The sequence below is a fragment of the Clupea harengus genome, chromosome 5 (genome assembly GCF_900700415.2).
Source record: "Clupea harengus chromosome 5, Ch_v2.0.2, whole genome shotgun sequence".
Classification (NCBI taxonomy): Eukaryota; Metazoa; Chordata; class Actinopteri; order Clupeiformes; family Clupeidae; genus Clupea; species Clupea harengus.
In genome coordinates this window covers 28,341,820-28,361,438 of record NC_045156.1, presented here as the reverse complement: position 1 = coordinate 28,361,438, position 19,619 = coordinate 28,341,820, and the positions used below count along the sequence as shown (strand labels likewise).

The window sequence follows — 19,619 nt, the reverse complement described above, 5'->3', positions numbered from 1 at the left end:
AAAGAAAAACATGATAACAAGCTTTTAAAAATGAAATTGGACATGATGAACAGTGTGTGCATTAGTGGTTTATGCAGAACTGGAATACTCTGAAACGCAATGCAGAAAGTGTGGGATGAGCTCCTCCACTCCAAAGCCTTTTGTGTGGCCCATTCATGCAGGAAAGGAAAAGAGAAAACAGATCCATGATTGTTTTTCCATCTATGCTTTGCTGGTTGCTTGGTGGTGGGTTGGTTGCCTGCTCTATGGAAAAGCCTCCCATTGTCATGTCCTTGCCTGGTCTGTCTTAGACTATACAAGATTAACACTTCAAAAAAATCTGTTACTGTATATACAAGTTAAACTAGATCATTATTTTTTATACCACAGGTTTCTTACAAGTAGTTGGTATATGGTTTCAGATTTTTTTTTCTGCATCTCATACATTATGTTTACAACTTGGCTATGTATTGTAATTACTTAGTTGAACATCCCTTATACTACAAACAAAAGGCATTACAATTTCAAGTACAGGAAGTCTCTATGTACAGGTACAGCTCAAAGGCAAGATGCCATTTTGGTCACAGTCTTTGAGAGAGTCTGGTAGTCTAAATGTACATTTATAATCCAGTTTAGGAGGACAGGAGTGCCTTAGAGACCTCCCTTCAAACCAGGAGGAACTAAATCATCCCATGTCATGGAGAGAGAGCTCTGGATAACCAGTGCAGGAGAAGAAAACCTAATGCCAATAACGTATTGCTCTATTAACAGTCAACACAAGGTCTAGAGGAATGGGACCTAGCCGAAGATACTGAACTTAATAATGGAATTATTTCTGAGGTAAAATGAAAGGCGGCTAAAGGAGAGTAGAAAAACTAAAAAAGGCATTTTCCACCTCCATTGTGTTTCACCTGTGCTTCAAGAAGCTCTGCTAGAATTTTGATTATTTTTCAGCTTCTCCACAGGGTTGGTCACCATGGCAACCCAGGTTCACCCTCAGAAGGAGGAGAATTTTAGTGGAGAAAAAAAGAGGGAGAGAAGGACTAATTATAACTTATAGAAACTGGCAGCGGATGAAGAACTCATTTGTTTCTTTTTTAGCAATTTCATTCTTTCCTCCTTCTGAGGAAACGGCACCAGGCCCTCAGTGGCCAAATGCAGCAGCCATCAGCCAGGCTTCCTGGAGAGGGCAGACCCCCCCCCCCCCACCAGCCTGGTCACTACATGGTGCCCGATTTATCATTAGCGGCGGCCGTGTTAGCGTTAGCATTAGCATTGGCGCTGCTGTTGGGGAAGATCTTCTCAGTGGGGGTGACGGCAGGGCTGCCCATCCCGGAGGAGCTGGAGCTGCTGGAGCGGTGCCCCGGCCCCGGCTGCTGCTGCTGCTGTTGTTGGTGGTGATGGTGGTGGTGGTGGTGCGGCAGCTGGGGCGGCGCGGGGCGCTGGGGCCTCATGGGGGGCGGGCGGAGCTGGGACCCGGCCAGGCGGGCCGAGAGCGCCGGCTTGAAGGTGCTCATCATCTCGCTGGTGGAGCCGCTGCAGCTGCGGCGCATGGCGGCGTCCGGGTCGCGGATGACGATGGTGTGCAGCGGGCTGCCCGGCTCGGAGCTGGTCGGGTTCTTCATCGTCTCCAGTGTGTCCAGCACCACGTCCGGCGCCTGCTTGGCGGTGTTCTGGCGCTCCAGTTCGCGGAGCTCGTGCAGAGCGGTGCTCATGGTCTTCTCTATATCCTGCGAGTAGACACACATGACAGACTGAAAAGGAAAACCACTGAATAAGACACCTTGAAAAATGGTTCATGTACACTATACAATGTATACAAGGAATTCTCTTTTCATTCAATAAGCAATTTTTCTAACCCGTTTGCCGCCGCTGCTGCCGCCACATGAGCTAATGTAGTGTTTACGGCAGCACTAATGAAAGACTCTTCAAAGAAGACGCTCCAGAGTGCTTCATTAAGATTGTGTCATTACTGCATTATGCTCAAGTGCTTGGGCATTTAGGAGTTCTCTGACCAAACACTCCACAAATATTCCAGCTGGATTACACAACGTTCTCTCTCTGAGTGCTATCTCCAGTAGCATCCAACTGATCCTTCCCGTCAGCCTACCTTCGAACAGAGTTGAAAGCTGTACGAATTGAGGTGAATTTTGGCCAGGCCATTTGGTGATATTTGCCTCAAATTCCTCCTTTGTGAATGTTCGTCTTAAAGCCCCAACATTCTCCATGGCATTTACCCAGCACCACAGACACCCCTCTGAGACTTCCAAAAACGACTTCAGTTTGCCCAATCACTGCACCTCGACTGACTGACTGACTGACTGACTGACTGACTGACTGACTGACTGACTGACAAACAAATGCTGAAGCCCTATGGATAAAGCCTTCGGATGACAGACAGGCAAACACAAGTAAGCATACAACAAACGTACACACATGCACACAAACATCCATATACACATACACAAACTTTACTCTTTAAACTACCACACACACACACACACACACACACACATTAACAAATGGAGCAATTACTGATACAGGGATACAGACTGAATCATCCATTTTTAGTCAGAGTAGTTTGAATGCAAATGTATGCCATTCTGAGAACAGAGCCCTCAATGGGTTGTGTGAGTGCATGCCCATAATACTGCCACCTCTCAACAGCACGACTCGTCCCCCGCGTGCATTAGCCCACAAAGGCGACAGCATGTGCCATTATTATAAAGACCATTTAGCCCACTGCGTCATGACTTTCATTATAGCTGGATGGGAGCGAGAGACAGACGAGTGTGCATCAGCCTGGACCGGGCATATCCGCATCCACTCTCTAATGTGAGCCTGGGCTTTGTCAGAGAGCGAGAACAAGAAGAGCAGCACAGATCCATTCACATATGGACTATTACCTAGCAGAGCAATCAGAGGAGCACCAGCTGCCACAGAGAGAGAGAGAGAGAGAGAGAGAGAGCCCTCTGGGGGGTTTGTGTTGCTTTTATGAATGCACCACACACCAAGGATAACTTCACCTCCATGCAAGAGTTAATGCACCCGTTAATATTTGAAACAAAGTAATACATTTTGGACCCCATTGCAATAGGTGATGCTGGCACAGTGTACAGTTGGAACATGGAACAGGATTGAATCAGAGAGAATGGGATGCACAGGGGCTGACCCAAACACACTTCTTTGAAACGGAGGTGAACACACTGGATCTGTGTGAAATCTGGATGATAGTGAGGGTTCTGAGAGGCAAGACGAGTGTCTTGGTGGTAGTTACCTCAGCCAGATAGTAAGGGTTCTGAGAGGCAAGACGAGTGTCTTGGTGGTAGTTACCTCAGCCAGATAGTAAGGGTTCTGAGAGGCAAGACGAGTGTATTGGTGGTAGTTACCTCAGCCAGGGCGTCGGCCTCCAGGGACTTGTGGTCTCCGAGGCTGCTGTGACGCGTGGCCCCAGGGACAGGCCTGAGTGGGTGGCCCTCTGGGTAGGCCTTCCTATCTGGGTAGTTGATGCTGCCGGCGCTGCCAAACGTGCCCATGCGCCTCTTCTCCGGGCTCTCGATGCGCCCGCGGCTCACCGCCACCTTGTGGGGGCTGCTGGGACAGGCGGCAGCGCGTGGGGGGGTGTCCGCACCTCTGGGGGGGCTGTGGGTGTCGGCGCCACCACGACGGCGAGGTATCGCTGCCCCGTCTGAGCGCAGTCGCACCCTGCAGGCGTCATCAGGATCGATCAGCACCACAGCATGACAGAAACACAACAAAATGGCCTCCGACGTCCCTGACACTGTTCAGTGGTCAGCTCATCTCGTGTTTTTTTTTTAAGGATGAAACACATAAACATAATGGGACAAAACTGATCCAAAAACAGCAAACGGCAAACTCACCGGCCCATAACGCCGCCAAAGGGGTACTCCGGGTTTGGCTCACAGGGAGACTGCAGGTCATTTTTGGACGAAGCCTTATCGTCCAGCAGGGGTCCACTACTGGCCTCGCTATCAGCCTTCTGACTGAGATTGTCTGAGAACGCATCATCTCTGTGGGACACAAACAAACAGACAACCAAATGGAAGAATAAACCACCAGAAATGGAAAAGAAAAATCACCAGAGATGGTACTTAGCAGGCTGCTAATGCCCCTACCAAAACGCTGCAAATCCATTGAGCCACGGATACCAATTTTGATGACCTAATTTAGGCCTCAGACAGAGACCCAGCTGAGCCCCTGGGCCTTCCAATGTTCTGTCTGGGCTATGATGTCTCAATCTGGCAGAACTCACATCAGCACTCTCTGGCACAAATTAGGAGCTTCGAATCATCCATTTTCTGCCTATTTCATTCCCCATTAAGAGCAATTATGCAGAGACCTGTGTCTTCTGCCTCAGCAACCATATGAACCGTTTCATCACAAGGACACCACTTCAATTCTAGAAGTCATTAATATCAGGGAGATCAGTGTGGAGGATCAAATAACGGAAAGAACCATTTGCCTTAGCCCCTACTTTCGACTTAATTTATGCCACTGACGATCTGCCTGATCAAATATGACACACACACACACACACACACACACACACACACACACACCACACATCTGAAACAGAGCCTGGACCAATCACAATCCAGAACGTTAATGGGGTGTATGGTATGCAAATACATGGCGAAAAATGAGGCCAAGATCAGTGAGCCAGTCAGTGGAGCAGCCATGAATTATGCATGGCGGTGTTTATGGGTGCCTCATTATGGATGGAGCTGATGGAAGGTGGTCAGAGAAAAGATCAGATCAAGGTTGTGGTGTGCCGAGGTACTTAAACCTGCTCTTTCATCACCCCCCAACCCTTCTATCCTGCCATCTCCTCTGAATTAGAATCCTGCAGGATTCTCCTGTTAGGTTGGCCTGTAACTGTTCTAAAGCTCAGGAATGGGAAGGTCAGCTGCCTGATAGGTTGCTTATATGTCTCCGTGCTGCTGATGCTATTGACAGTGTTTACATTCTAATCCGCATTAATTCACTTGAACCGAGGCCCTTATCCAAAGCAGCCTGCACTGAACTTCACACTAGACGTGCTCCCGGGAGAGCTATGTGAAGCTACGGACTTGAGAGTGCGTAGGCCATGTTTTTACTCAAGGGAAGAGTGGATACTTCACACTAGACGTGCTCCATGAGAGCTATGTGAAGCTACGGACTTGAGAGTGCGTAGGCCATGTTTTTACTCAATGGAAGAGTGGATAGAACAATGTGGTTTCCATGACGCAGGAGATGCCCACTCACAGGTCCTGCACCACGATGTACTGGTGAGGGATGAGGCCGTCGACGCCGTTGTGCCGGCCCTCCCACCAGTCCTCCGACGCCCGGTGGTACAGCAGCAGCGACGCCCCCTTCTTGAAGGACAGCTCCCGCGGGGTGCGGCCCGTGTAGTCAAACTTGGCAATGGCTTCAATCTGCTCCACTTCTGCACATGACAGAAATAGTGTCAGAGAGAGAGAGAGAAGAGAGAGAGAGAGAGAGAGAGAGAGAGAGAGAGAGAGAGAGAGAGAGAGAGAGAGAGAGAGAGAGAGAGAGGGAGAGAAGAGGAGGAAGAGAGAGAGAGGAATACTCAAAATTGTGACATTGTGAAGATGTGTGTTTGTGTTGTATGTTCTCAGTGTGTTTTCATGTTTTTGTTGACTGTGCATGCTCAAATAGCAGCCCAATAGCTTGTGTCTCTGCAGCTTGAGAGGCTCTAATGCTACTAACGCTACGCTCTTCTGTAACGCTATACAGTCCTCAGCTGTTCCCCTTAGGCTCCGTGTTATTCCAATAAGTGCTGAAACTGATACAGGCCGCTGTTCACACACAGCTGTGTGTCTGTATGGATTACTACAGCGCGTTGACCTAAACGGGTACTAAGACACTTAACAAAACAACGGAGATGTGAAAATAAATCTCTGAATGCATACACAGTGTACAAGTGTTCAGGTGGCCAGCGAAAAAAAAACCTTCGGCATCATTGTAATCTTGAGGGGTGCTTGTGTGTGTGTGTGTCTCTCATCAAAAAGCATAAAGAAGCCTATCCATCCCTCTCTCGCTCTTCACCACTCTAGCATGCCTCCTTTCACAAAGAGAGGACGTAGAGCGCATTCAGCAACCCCTCACAGCAGCCCGTGAACGACCAGTGTAACGACCCTCACTCTCGTGTACATCAATGACAGAGAATCGGACCAGGGCTTCTTCACAGTGGCTTTTATTGCCTGCATTCACAATAGAAACAATTAATCCTCAAAATCTTTACTGCAAACGCGACTGCATACATACATACGTCTCCAACAGGGGATAGACTAGCTCTCAGGTACCGGCTAGCAAACACTGCCTTACTGGCTAACCGCATTGCGTTGCAAAAGCATTCTAAACCGTATGGGAAATCAAAATGCACGGCTTGTTAATCTTCATGCAAACCAAAGGACTAAATCAACCAAACAAAAAGACAGACAGACAGCACTGGCATAGCACACTGAATGATCGTATGAAGTCTATCCATCCCTCTCTCTCTCGCTCTTCGCCACTCTAAACATGCCTCCTTTCACAAAGAGAGGACGGAGAGAGCGCATTCAGCAACCCCTCACAGCAGCCTGCGCTGACACGCCTGCCGCCGGCCCATCTGCAGCTCTTCCACAGGGGACGGCAGGATGCAGCAGCCCATGGGGGGCGGAGGTCGGTGGGCACCGCTGCCATCCAGGGGCTCCTCAGTCCCAGAGGGAGAGAAACGGGCCAAAGGGGGGGGGGTCACGTCTGGCACGCTGGCAGCAGCACAGAGCAAGTCAATAGAAGATACACACAGTCACACACACACACACACACACACACACACACACACACACACACACACACACGAGCTCCACATCATTATTGTCACACAGAGTGGGTAATGCGACCCAGTAATAGGAAGCATCACAGCTGATGCCAAAACAACTCAAAGCATCCCATCAAAGCCTGGATGCAGAGAGTGGAGGGGGGGGGGGGGGGGGGCACACAAACAAATGTTGCTCGGAGGCTGAGCAATCCTCTCCCTCAGATTGGCTTGTGAGCCGCGGGAAAGAGGCAGAGGGGCACGGGCAGGTCCGCTGGGCCCTCAGACCGGTGCCTGGAGGGTGAGGGGGCAAAGACCCGGCCACGCCTCAGCGTCTCTCAATCAGTCAGACAGCAGGGGTCAGTCCGGGTTAATTAGATGTAGAGACTAAATCTTCCGGCAGTGGGATATCTCCACGTCCACCACAGAGCTCAATCAATGTCATTAGGAGCTCCATCCAGGGGTGAAATTACCCATGGTGAGGGTGGGGTACTAACAGCAGATAAAGGGGGCAGATAAAGAGAGAGAGGAAGAGGGGTAGATGATGGAGAGAATATACACCCCAGAGGAAGCCATCTTCTACAGATAAGGTAGATTGGCTGCTCAGACTTTAAAAGTTGTATGGAAGGACATTCCTAAAGGCGACAGCGATTTAGTGCCAGAGAAAACCAGTTGTCCTCAAGCTCATCGTTGCCTATTAAACTCTTGATTTTCAAACGTGCACGAAAGGCAGACACGCAAATCAAGCATGTGATTCTTTCATTTCTGTGTCATAGAGTGCTGCGGTTGCCGTGGCGACCCCCTCGGTGCAGACAGCCAGGATGGTTGAGGCCACGTGACACACTTCCCCTGAAAGCACTCCAATTAAAGGTGACGGGGAGGGGAGGGGAGGGCTGAGGGGAGGGCTGAGGGGAGGGGACCACCGCTCAGGGTTTCTCTCTAACTTTGGTTCCAAATGAGTGCGCCACCAGTCACCGTGAACAGGCCTTACAGGCTGTGGCGGAGTGGGTCCCTTCAGAGCCGGCTGACCGCAGAGAGGTCAGGACCTCCGCGGCTCCTCTCTCACGTGGGGGTTTGGGAGAGCATCTAGTCAAACGAACCTGTCAGAGGGTGGTGAAGACACGGGAGGCAGCGCCACAAAGAGGGGAGATCTTTCAGGCTGTACTCACCGCCTTCACACAAAGACCACAACAACATGCATGCAGGAAGTCTGGGACGGAGAGGGAGGAAATGCTCTTAAAAAAGCTAAAAGGTGAAAGGCTGGTGAAAGGGGACCGCAGACAATGCTACAGAGAGAGAGAGAGAGAGAGAGAGAGAGAGAGAGAGAGAGAGGGCTAACAGTGTGTTTCTGGGCCCTTGTTAGACAAGGCCCTTCGCAAGGCCTCGGCTGTCACAACTCATCAGGAATCTTCCTCGTTATCTGCCAGCGAATAAGGTCAGCCACCGCTGACGGGAGAACCATCTGTGCAGACGAGCTCTCCTCCCGCCCAGCACGCCACGCCACGCCATGCCGCGCCGCGCGCAGCCCAGACCGTCCGCCGCACCGCGCCGCACAAAACCATCCATCCATCCTGAACTGCAAAATCAACAGTGCGCATTTAAGAGCCGAGCGGAGCGCAGAGACAGCTCCATGTCGTTCTCTGCTTATTGGCGTGGCATATCCGCTGCAGTCAGCGCTGAGCCTGCTCATTGTGCGTTGATATTAGTCATCATCTCCGAACTGTATACGCACGGCTCAGCCGCGGTGTAAATCACAGGAATGGCTCGGAGTCGTTGCTTTAGCTGAACGCCTCATTTGGTGAATTATATAGTCTATATATCAGGCCTGTGAGCGACCCGTGGCCAAAGTGCTGACTGCGGCATGGGGTCAGAGCCAGGCACACTGGCCCTCTCGCTACAGAGAGAGAACCACCACGGCAGGAGGAGGTTCTTCAAAAACCCGATTTGCCACCAAGCAGGCTAAAAGATTATTCTCTTTTTTGGAAGTTCTTATCAGCATAATTGCAAACATCCCTTGCGTGTAAAAAAGGGGGAGAACACACGGAGAGAAATGAAAAGCAGTTCTGAGAAACGGTTCTGAAACGTAACGCCTGAATAATCACGTTCCGTTACAAAATGGGTTGAAGCCTGACCGTGTGTTGTTCTCCTGTGTGTCTGCTCTTTCTCCCAGACATAAACATCCACGGGGGAAAAAAAACAACAGCATCCCAGTATTGAAACCATGCGGAGAGGTTGGCCACTCACCGTCTTCGCTGGTGTGAGGCTCAGTGCCGTTGTCGGCCTCATCGATGGTCCCAGGCTCACTGTGGGGGCTGTCACTGCAGAGATACAGAGGGAGGGATAAACATTTACAATCCTGATCACCAACCCTAAAAATAACGATAATTACAATTGCACTCAAACAAGTTCATGTGGATTCAACTTTGCACCTCTTATAATTAGGTGCTATAAAATTAGCAGTACCAATGAGTAGCCATTATCGACAAAACACAGAACATTTCAAAAAGCACCCATATACAACCAACAACAATCTGTTAAGCAGCCAAATCCAAAAAGCCCTTGCTTATATACTGTCCTTGCCCGGTGTTTGTTGCCATGCCAACAAGCGGTGCCAAGCTCACCAGTACTCCTCTCCTCCCGACATGCACTTCTCGTAGAGCGGGCCGTCCAGCTCCCGCGGGCTGGGGAAGATGAGCTCATTGTGGATGATGATGGTCTTGATGACCTCGTTGACTTGGGCCTGGCACGACACGGGGTCCTGGCCGTCGGGGATGGGCATGAGGGTGGGGCCGAAGCAGATGGCCAAGTTGTAGGGGTCCATCATGTTCTCGTCACTGTACCCGGACAGGCTGGGGGGAGGGGGAGGGGAGAGGAGAGGAGAGGAGAGGAGTGTGTTTAATCCCAACAGAGCATAGCCACACCTGATTTTTAAGCTCCTTTTGCTAGTATCTATTAAAAAAATGACTCTGTGGAGTAACTAAAGACTCACTTTGTGATAACATTCTCCCAAGACCAGTGAGCATAATCTCACGATAAGTAAATATCTGTCTGTGACATCCAAATCTTTGAGCTGTTTTTTTTTTTTTTTTTTTTTTTTAAATGTAAGCCTACAACATGCTGACTTATCCACTGACTATCGTTACACGTCTCCTCAAATCCTCATAACACATGTAAGTTCAGCAGGCCTGTATTTGCAGTATCCGCATTAAGCGCTGACATTCATGATGTGCACAGCTCAGTGACCCCAGCTCCTCTACACAAGAGGAAATACAGCGAGGGAGAGATTTGGACTTTTAAGACCCTTTATTTAAAACACCATTTGAAAATCATTGAAAAGAAACACTGGAAAAAAAAAAACATTAAGTCCATTCACCAGTTCAAAACATTCCTCCTGAAGTCTTTAAAATGTAAATATCGGCTCCCTTAAGGACCTTTTCTCCCTGAACTGAGCCACGTTCTCCGTTTGCCATTAGAACGTGTACTCACTCCATCACTGTTCTTGCTTCCACCAGGGATTCAAACATATATATCTTGTCTATATTATGGCCTCCACTCTTTACTTTATGGGACTTAATGATGGCCAACTTGGCCTGCCCTACCAAGAACCTGGCCATCATATAGCGCTCACGCCTATCCTGCCTGTATCCACAACTGAACACAAACAGCTTTTATAAACATAAACCCCAGCTTCACTCTTCACATGCGCCAAGAGAGCAAGAGAGAGAGAGAGAGAGAGAGAGAGAGAGAGAGAGAGAGGGAGCGAGAGAGAGAGAGAGAGAGAGCGAGAGAGAGAGGGAGGGAGAGAGGGGAAAAGAAGGACCGCTTTAAAGCTCTACTCCTGGCAAAGGTGCACATTCTGGTAGTAAAGTGTGAAGGGGGGAGAAGAGAGTTTGAAAAAAAAAGAAATCCGGCTATGAAATCAACTTCTTTGTTCTGGAGGGGACCCGGGCAATGGCAGCATCAATAGCAGTCCAATAAAGTGGGACAGGTATATTACTTGAGAGAGATGAGTTTCAGCGCTCATAAATCACTTCTAAAGTGGGCCTGACAGACGGCGTCATAAATTGAATGCGAACAGTGGGGCCGTTCCACGGCTCTTTGGAAATGAATGTTTTGGGCCGCGCGGGCTGCCGTGATGTCCGAGCGCATTCTGATTTACTAGACAACAGGCGTGCTGCTTTTTCTCCTTCGCTATCCAGATCCTGACAACTATGGCACGCTACTCATTTCAGAACAAGGACTCCTGCTGGCGGTTAGCATGCACACACACACACACACACACACACACACACACACACACACACACACACACACACACACACACACACACACACACACACACACACACACACACACACACACACACACACACACACACACACACACACACACACACACACACACACACACACACAGTTCATTCCTGGATCATTCAAATCAAAAGGCTGCCATGCTGGGGGAAGTGGCACACAAGGAGGATCTCCACACTCACTGATTGAGGAATGCAAACAGGTATCTCATGACGATGATGATGGCGCGAGGAAGAGTCACAACTATCTGCTGGATGTGATGAGCTCTTTCAGCGGAACACTCCAGCTCTGGAAGAGACACAGAACAATGTGAGGGCTAGCAGGGCAATTCATAACACGGTCACAAATTACAGAGCGCTGCTCCATCTCCATCTGACAGCGAGCAAAACATTAGCAAGGAGGTGTGAAGACACATCAGACGCACATCAGAATGGAGGGCACAAGTAAACAAATAGACAGTTACAAACACACAGTTTTCCTTCCGTTACGATCATCATGGCGAGATTTGACTTACTGCGGCCTTCTAACTGTGCCCTTTCCCATCTTTCCCAGGGCTTAGACGCAGTTTCAATACGAGCCAGTCTATGCAAGGTGCTATTAGTTATGGTTTGTCAAAGCCACTTGGGAATTTCATCAACATTTTCCAATCAGAAGAAAGAAAAGGGTCAAAGGTGAGAGACTGAAAGAGAGACGGAGGTCACGGTTGCTGGGCTGCAAGGGGGCAGAACGTCCTTAACAGAAATGAGTGCCGACAAAAGCCCTGATGCGGCCCCCCTTTCCACTGCCACAATACACTCTCTATTAAATCAGGGGCAGAGAGCCGTGGCGTGGCGATTGTTTCCATGTGGCGCTCTCTCTACACTCCGTCTACCCCCTGAAAAAAAAAAGCTCTTCCTGAAGTCCTGCAAAGCTCTGGTGGCATGTGATCCACATCTCTGGGCTGGGCTAGAGCTCAAGGAAACAGAAGATCCTGGATGACCGCGGCCCAAGCCTCTCAGTCTCTCCACTTACCTTCACTGCAGACATTAGCCCACGCAGGGCTGCTCCTCCAGCCCTGTACAGCACCCCTCCTTTTAACCCTCGCTCCACTGGGGGCCTGCTAATAGCTCGTGCTGCTAACCTGTGGCCGACGCCCGAGAGGAGGCCATGCCATGCAGGAGACCTGGGAGAACTGGGGCACAATGCCCATGAGCGTTCCTTTTTAGGTTAAGTGTCTCACCCAAAAAGCCTGATGGATCATTCTTCATTAGCTGGGAGCCATAAGTTCTTTCCCTCAGGAAGCTCACTGTCCTATTTGCTCAGCAGGGGCTAAAAGGCGGTGATGCACTACCTCATCGCCCTCTGTCAGTCTCTCTCTCCACATCTGGGGACCCCTGATAAAGGCTTGGCCAGTTGGGGCCGGGAGCTGAGACACTGGTGATTTCACAAACAGGAGCTTAGGTGAGTCTCTCAGATGCAGGAGGACGGCCTCACCCCACACACACTCGTCCGAGAGAATGAGACTATTCGGTCCGTTCCCTGACACTGTAGCTGTTAATAGTAGCTAGCCACACTGCTGCAGCATCTCTGAGGACTGCCCTAACACACTGCAGTGTCCTGGGGGGGGGGGGGGGGGCACCCCTATTAGAGCAGACACTAGCGCATAGAGCCCTCCACTGCGCACCTGGCTCACCGAAAGCCCCCATTCTGCAGTCACGACTTACTGACGGTGGAGATGAGGTCCAGGAAGCGCTCCTTGGGGAAGAGAGGGTTCTCCAGGCCCCTGAAGTACAGCTTCAAGACCCCCGCCACAGAGTTGATGTCATGGTCGTTCTGGTCGTCTACCAGCGGGTCTTCACCTGAGAATGTGGCAACATGTGGTCTGAGTTAACACAGCTCTTCCCCCTTGGTGGTCCTAATCATTGTGAGAGTACAGATCTGTAAACATCATTAGGAAAGGCTTGGCCAGGCCATGTGTGGTTTACATATGGCAAAAGACAGACTGAAACAAGATGTCTAACACAACCCTTTTAAATGACATTATTCTTTACCCTGCTTGACCATTTTTTGACATCTGAGGATATCCTTTTTTTTCCCCTAGAGGCAGGAGAAAACAAAAGAATAATTGACTGCACGTCACATAGACTACTGACCTCTCTCGAATGAATTCTTAATATCATTGACTTCAAGCTGAGATCCTGGGACTCGGAATATGCCTTGTTGTTGCAAGCCTGCAGGCAGAGAAACATGATCCGCTGGTCAAAAAAAGCTGCCATTACGCTGACAGCAGAATGCCTCGGTACATGGAAGCGAACACAAAGGCACAGCAGAGAAGAGGGAGTGTAATCAAGTCAGTCGATCGAGACTTCTTTTTCTCCCCTTCTCCAGAAGTCGTCCATTACCACCCCTTCTCTGTCGGACTCATATGGTCTTTGTTAGAGTAGTCCTAATCAGGTTCTGGACTTTCATTAGAGCAGGGGTCTGAGGGAGGGGGGGGGGGGGGGGGGGGGGGGAGTAGAACATCCTGGGGCCAACGTGGATGAAATAACACATGAAGGTGGACAAGACCAAAGCAACTAAATAAAAACCATTGCAGCTAAACTCCCCGCTTAAAACATGCAGTCTCAGTTCTGTTGTGTTTTTCGTCAGTTTAAAAGAGACAAAGGCTTGAATTTCGCATGGACGGGTTGGCCTGGTGGCTTCATAAGAATCATTTATTTGATTACAGAAGCCAAAACAGGAATCTGATGTTCAAGCTAGATGCTAGAGCGTGACCCGAGCAAAACCCGAACAAAAAAACACATTCAAAAGTGCACATAGCAAAGGCACCGCTAAATATTTACACACTGGCAACTGAGTGCCTGGAATATATTACAGAGGCATTCCCATAAAACCCATCTGTTGGAGGCACGAGTTTCACACCAAGCCCCTCGGGAGTAACAAACTTCAGAGCTACAGGGCAATGGCAACAGATGAGTGTGCATTTAGGTTGCCTGATCAATTTGTAACTCGTCATAGCATAAACATTCTATGACTGATCTGAGTGCAGCTAGTTAACGGAAACAATCATTTTGAATGGGTTCATTCAAACAATATTTCAAATTCTCCCCAAAAAAAAAAAGAGACCTAAATGCCGACTCACCATACAGGTTGATATAACGGATGCAGCTCTCGGCAACCACGGGGATGGGTTGACCAGAATCCTGAGAAGGAAAAAAGATTTCCAGGTCCAATAAGTGATTAAAAACCCAAAACTACAACCATTAGTTTCACTTTAAAGACCTTTGCCAGATATAGCTCCAAAGTCTCCATGTCAATCCCTTTGCGTACATATTAAAGAAATTAAAGAGATCAGTTCAGGCACTTTAGTTTAGTGTAGCAAAGCAAAGCATGAAGGAGTTATCAGTCACCTAGACACCACACCACACCACACCACACACAGAGTATTAAGTGAAAGTTGTAAGAAGGTTTAATATGAATTACATGGCGCATTCATTACAAAAAAAAAACATTATGGCCTCTTCATTATTCATGGCCACTTATTAAAAACTAGCTGTCGGGCAAGAGAGAAAGACACACCAGTCACACCCTCATTACTACCAGTGGTGAGGGGAAGAAGAAATCACAATGTGCTAACAGTGATAACAGACCCCCCCCCTACCCCTACCCCTACCCCCCCACCCCTTTATGTTTGTAGAGTATCTAGCCCTCCCAACCCATGCTGGTGGTACCTGGTTGCGGGTACGGGCATTCCTTCTTCCCCTGGTAGAGAAAGCATCACAGCAAGGAGGAGAGCAGAGGAAGGGAAGCAGAGAACCACACAAACAGTTAGAGAGAGGAGCAGACAGCTGAGAGCGCCCACTGTGGGCCTGGAGGCACGGTGCAGGTGTGTCCGAGGTTGGCTCGAGATGCAGATATATGAGGGTGCAGTTTAAAATGTGAATGCCTCGATATCCATTTTAACACAGTGCTTTCTAGACTGCCAATGGGACCAAGTTAGCATAGGATGTGTTCGACCAATGTTATTAAACTAAAACACTAATGTAACACACACTTAACCCTTACGTCATTACGAACTGTTTAGGAAACCTTTTAAAAGGTGACATGTGACATATATGGAAGAGGCAGCACACAAGCTGACACCCTGGTAGTCTGCATCATCAGAGCCATGAAAAAAAGAAGGGATGGGGGATGACACAAATTTGAGGGAGGAAGGTGAAGGGACAGCTCAGAAGTCAAAGGCTGCCAGGTTGCCTCCAGCCCTCTAGGGGGAGCCCATTCATACAGCACAGCTGGTACCTTGATGAAGGTCTCCATATTGCCATTAAACAGCTTATGGTTATAGACGGAGCGTGGTCTAGGCTTTCGTAGTTTCTGTGGCTTAGGGGGGAGGGTTGGGGGCCTGGGGAAATGATGAATGTGGGGGATACACACACACACACACACACACACACATACGAACACACACACACACGCATACACACACACACACACACAAGAACAACAGTTCCAATGACCTGGTACAACACTGTATGAATGAAAGCTGATCCTGCATTAGCAGGCTTTTTATGTAACCACCCTCTTTTTCTGTTTATTTAAAAAGGTAATGCATTTGGGAAGAGGACGTGCTCATTAATGAGACGTTTTTCTTTTTTTTAAATAAGCAAACAGGAATGTTTCGGTGTAGAGTGCTGTTGTTGCGTCTCTGATGGATATGACCCATAATTATAACCCATCGCATGCCCAGCTGAGTGCTCAGTTCCTGCCTGACTCCTGACTCCTGACTCCTGACTCCTGACTCCTGACTCCTGACTCCTGACTCCTGACTCCTGACTCCTGACTCCTGACTCCTGACTCCTGACTCCTGACTCCTGACTCCTGACTCCTGCACCTGGCCCCTGGCACCTGGCCCTCGGCCTCCCGAAGGGCCTCACTGCTCCTCCTCAGAACAGCCCCAATGCCCCGCGGACGGAGAACTGGGCAAAATAAGACTGAAATATTACATATCCGTATTGTAGGACGTTACGAACACGGCAGAGGATTCTCCTGTTAACCTTGGCCGCATGGATTTAGCGCAAGTCTAAGCTTTGAGGGCAAGGCTGATCCAGTACATCACTGCAGCATTAAACAGACAGGACGGGGAAAGATGTCCTCCACAGTGGCCACAAAAAAAGCTAACCTGTGATCCTGGCCATATTTTTGCATGTCTTAAGGCTTCAGCGGAAAAAAGAACGCTTTATTAGATCTGCCTGACAGAAACGCAGAGGCCATAAAAGTGAGCAGCAGTATCTCTCTTAATGTGTTACCAGATTTATGTGGATCCAGATGCTCGCGTCTGGCCCGCTCTTAAAACAAGGCAAGGCTCTGGGCAATGTGCTGCTTCCGTTTACAGCCTGAGTGTACCCGTGAACTACCCACAACGCACTGGGGGTGGGGGGGATGGGGTGGGGTGTGCGGCTAGTGACGGCTCACTGATGGTTCCTGGTTTCGACCTCGGTGGCGCATACTTCACCGACTCCTCGTGCAACTGCCACCGAGAGTTAATGGAGCGGAATAAAAATGTTTTCATCTGTGCATACTGCTGACTAACGTGAAGATGACATGGGTAACAACATATTGTGCTAAAAGCTCTCAATGGGTGTAAACAAACAATGAAAAGTAACCATTTACAGGGAGAGAAACATTTATGCCTGTCAGCAATCTTTTCATATTTGCACGGTCTCAAGTAAACACCACTCGACTCGAGCTGTCAAGTGCGTGAACTTTTCAGAGCACATTTTTCTGATTAATCTCTGAAATCCTGTCTACACTTTGTTGCGTTAGAAGGTTCTCCATCTGTTTTAGAGAATGAACAGTACAACACTGGGACTTGGGGGAGGACTACAGAACATCTCTTGGTTCTCAGTTCTGTCAGTGTGACTTACCTCGTAGTTCCACATTCAGCCCTTTCTCCTGAGGAGAGGGAGAGAGAGGGGCAGAGAGAGAGGGAGAGAGGGAGAGAGAGAGAGAGAAAGAGAGAGAGAGACATGAGTGAAATGTTATTAAAAGTTGACATCTCATGCATTTTGCCTGTGCTGCATTTCTTAAAAAAGCCTCGGTCCAAGCCCAGCGAGGACTCTGAGGAGAATAGCTGTGGCCATTGAGGGGAGATGAATGGCTTTAGCCACAACACCATTCTGGAGACAAAGGCTTTCAGCGGTCTCCGTAGAAACCTCGCCGAGAGCCAGTGGGGTGCAAGCCTGCTCTCTCAGATGGGAAGAAAGGAGGTCTGGGGGTCTGGGGACTGGCTGTGTGTGTGTGTGTGTGTGTGTGTGTGTGTGTGTGTGTGTGTGTGTGTGTGTGTGTGTGTGTGTGTGTGTGTGTGTGTGTGTGTGTGTGGGGGGTGACTGGAGGGACATGGCAGGGATATGGGGGAGGGGAGGGTCATTTTAGTGGTGACACTGAGCGATGTCTGTGCCGGCTCAGTGAGCTCTTTGTCTCGAGTCCTTCCCATCTGAGAGCGCTGGACAGGGCTGCCAGAAAACACAAACTCACACTACACACAGACAGACACACACACACACACACACACACACACTTTCTCTTAAACACTAAACGTACGCACACACAGTCAAGTCTTCCTCATGTCCCTCTCTTTTGTTCGCTCTCTTTCTCTCACACACACACACACACACACACACACTTACAGTACAAACCGTCTCACTTACACACAGACATGCATTTCTTTCCCCTCTCTCCTTAATATGTGCGCTCTTTCTCACGCACATGTTCTCCCCCAAACACAAACACAGTGTGTCTCTTTCTATCTCAAGTCAAACGTCATGGACATGCCAAGTAATGGAAAAGAGATTCTCCATAGCTAAAGACTCATCATATCGAACACCGCAAGAAAGAAAACAACATTTCAAAATCAATCCGAAAATCATATGCCGGCACAGCGAAGAAAACACTCTAATTTCCGCCTACCGGATCCATAAGCTGATACTGAACTCTGATTAGAACTGCATTGCTTTGTACACTTTACAACCGCCCCGATAAACATGGCGTTTTGAAAAAAGGGGTTGCACTATGATTACACAGTTTTTCAATATGTACTTTCGGCGCAGGGAGAAAGCATATGAGGTCTCCGGAGCGTTCATGGGAGAAAACAACAGTGCATTTCCTGCCAGTCATCTCCGTGAGTGATGACCTCACTCGGCCACCTGCCCCCCCCCCCCCCCCCCCCCCCCCCCCCAAAATGACATTTCTGCACCTGCAGAGCTCTCGTCTCCTCCTCTCCTTCTCAATGTCTCATTTCATTTCATGCGCTAGCGCCAATGAACTGTGAACACAGATATTGCAAGAGGGAGGCATTTTTTTAATGCGAATCATATGCTCTCAAATCATCGGTGTTCTACAACGGCAGAAGGTCTGCAGCAACTCCTTATCCGACGCCACGTGTGCAAACCCACTTCAGTTTTATTCTCAATGCTGCTCCAGCTAGTCACTAACTGAGAACCTTTATTTGCATCGAAAATAATAGAATTGAATTGAATCTAATTCATTAGAGGAGGGTGTCCTTCATGACCAGGGATGCATCATTTTTGTCTCTCCTCCTCTAGTGGTGTTGGACTCACGGGGGATGCCAGGTTCACCCACCCCACCCAGGGTCACCCACCCCAGCCAGGTGGTGCCCACCCCACCCAACACGCAGCAGGCAGAAGGACTGAACACAGCTGACTTCATTAACAGAATGCACTTCTGATCGATTAACGTGAATAATTTAGATGGTGGGCAATGCTTGGAGCCACCATATGTGACTCACTGGTGGAAACTCATTTGCAGAGACCGGTGGAGATCTTTCCCACGTGAGGCCGCATGCTGTAATATCCAGCTCTGGCCCAGACCACACAGCATCCCGGCGACTCCACCCCAGCAGGGGCGTCTGGGATGAAGGTGGCCCACGCGGGGGAGGAGGAGGAGGAGGCGGCCGAGGGCATGGCCGGCCTCAGCTGGCGCCTCCGTCAGATCCCCTCCATTAGATTGCATCCCCGTCTGGGAGCAGCTGCCTGAAATGAGCCCGTGGAGCAATGTGGAGCTGATTGATTGGGCGCAAACGGCCCCTGGCAAAAAGGTGACAAGCGCTGCCCCTCAACACCCATGTGGCGAGCACTGAGCAGTGGACACGGAAGGTTCTCCATTACCACCTCACAAAAAAAAAAAAAAAAAACCACCGCTTCCCTCCCGCTACTCCAGCCAGAGATGGAGACAGTCTGATCCAGCAACCGGTCCCTCCCACAGGCCTACACTCCTGCTGCATTTAAACTGGGCTACTTCCTTCGGTTGTCATCCGTGTCATTTCCCTGCCCTGAGGCCAGAGGACCCTTAACAGTGAGGCACTGCGTTAGAACTCAGCCCCCGTTACACACGAGCCCATTAGAGGCTGGCATGAGAGCACACCGTCTCATTAGAAAGGCTCGTTCAGACGGGCGCTTGGGAGGCTAATTAGAGGTGACCGATCAGCAACTCGAAAAATGTTACGCTTCACGTGA

At 49.4% G+C, this 19,619-nt stretch overlaps 1 protein-coding gene across 4 annotated transcripts in view; it reads right to left on the bottom strand.

Moving 5' to 3' along the window:
* Positions 1-241: 241 nt before the first annotated feature.
* srgap3 (SLIT-ROBO Rho GTPase activating protein 3) overlaps positions 242-19,619 on the bottom strand; it is a 76,868-nt gene continuing 57,490 nt past the window's right edge. The window contains exons 11-22 of one of the 4 annotated variants that reach the window (XM_031568421.2): positions 17,013-17,040; positions 15,388-15,490; positions 14,231-14,291; positions 13,242-13,319; positions 12,813-12,947; positions 11,292-11,397; positions 9,421-9,648; positions 9,044-9,117; positions 5,245-5,425; positions 3,861-4,010; positions 3,369-3,684; positions 242-1,733 (exon numbers count right to left, since the gene is read on the bottom strand). In XM_031568421.2, the coding sequence (XP_031424281.1) occupies positions 1,200-1,733; positions 3,369-3,684; positions 3,861-4,010; positions 5,245-5,425; positions 9,044-9,117; positions 9,421-9,648; positions 11,292-11,397; positions 12,813-12,947; positions 13,242-13,319; positions 14,231-14,291; positions 15,388-15,490; positions 17,013-17,040 (1,994 nt within the window). In that variant the 3' untranslated portion in view covers positions 242-1,199. Of the gene's footprint in view, positions 1,734-3,368; positions 3,685-3,860; positions 4,011-5,244; positions 5,426-9,043; positions 9,118-9,420; positions 9,649-11,291; positions 11,398-12,812; positions 12,948-13,241; positions 13,320-14,230; positions 14,292-14,819; positions 14,851-15,387; positions 15,491-17,012; positions 17,041-19,619 lie in introns of all 4 variants that reach the window. The other 3 variants (XM_031568422.2, XM_031568423.2, XM_031568424.2) reach the window with 3 other exon arrangements.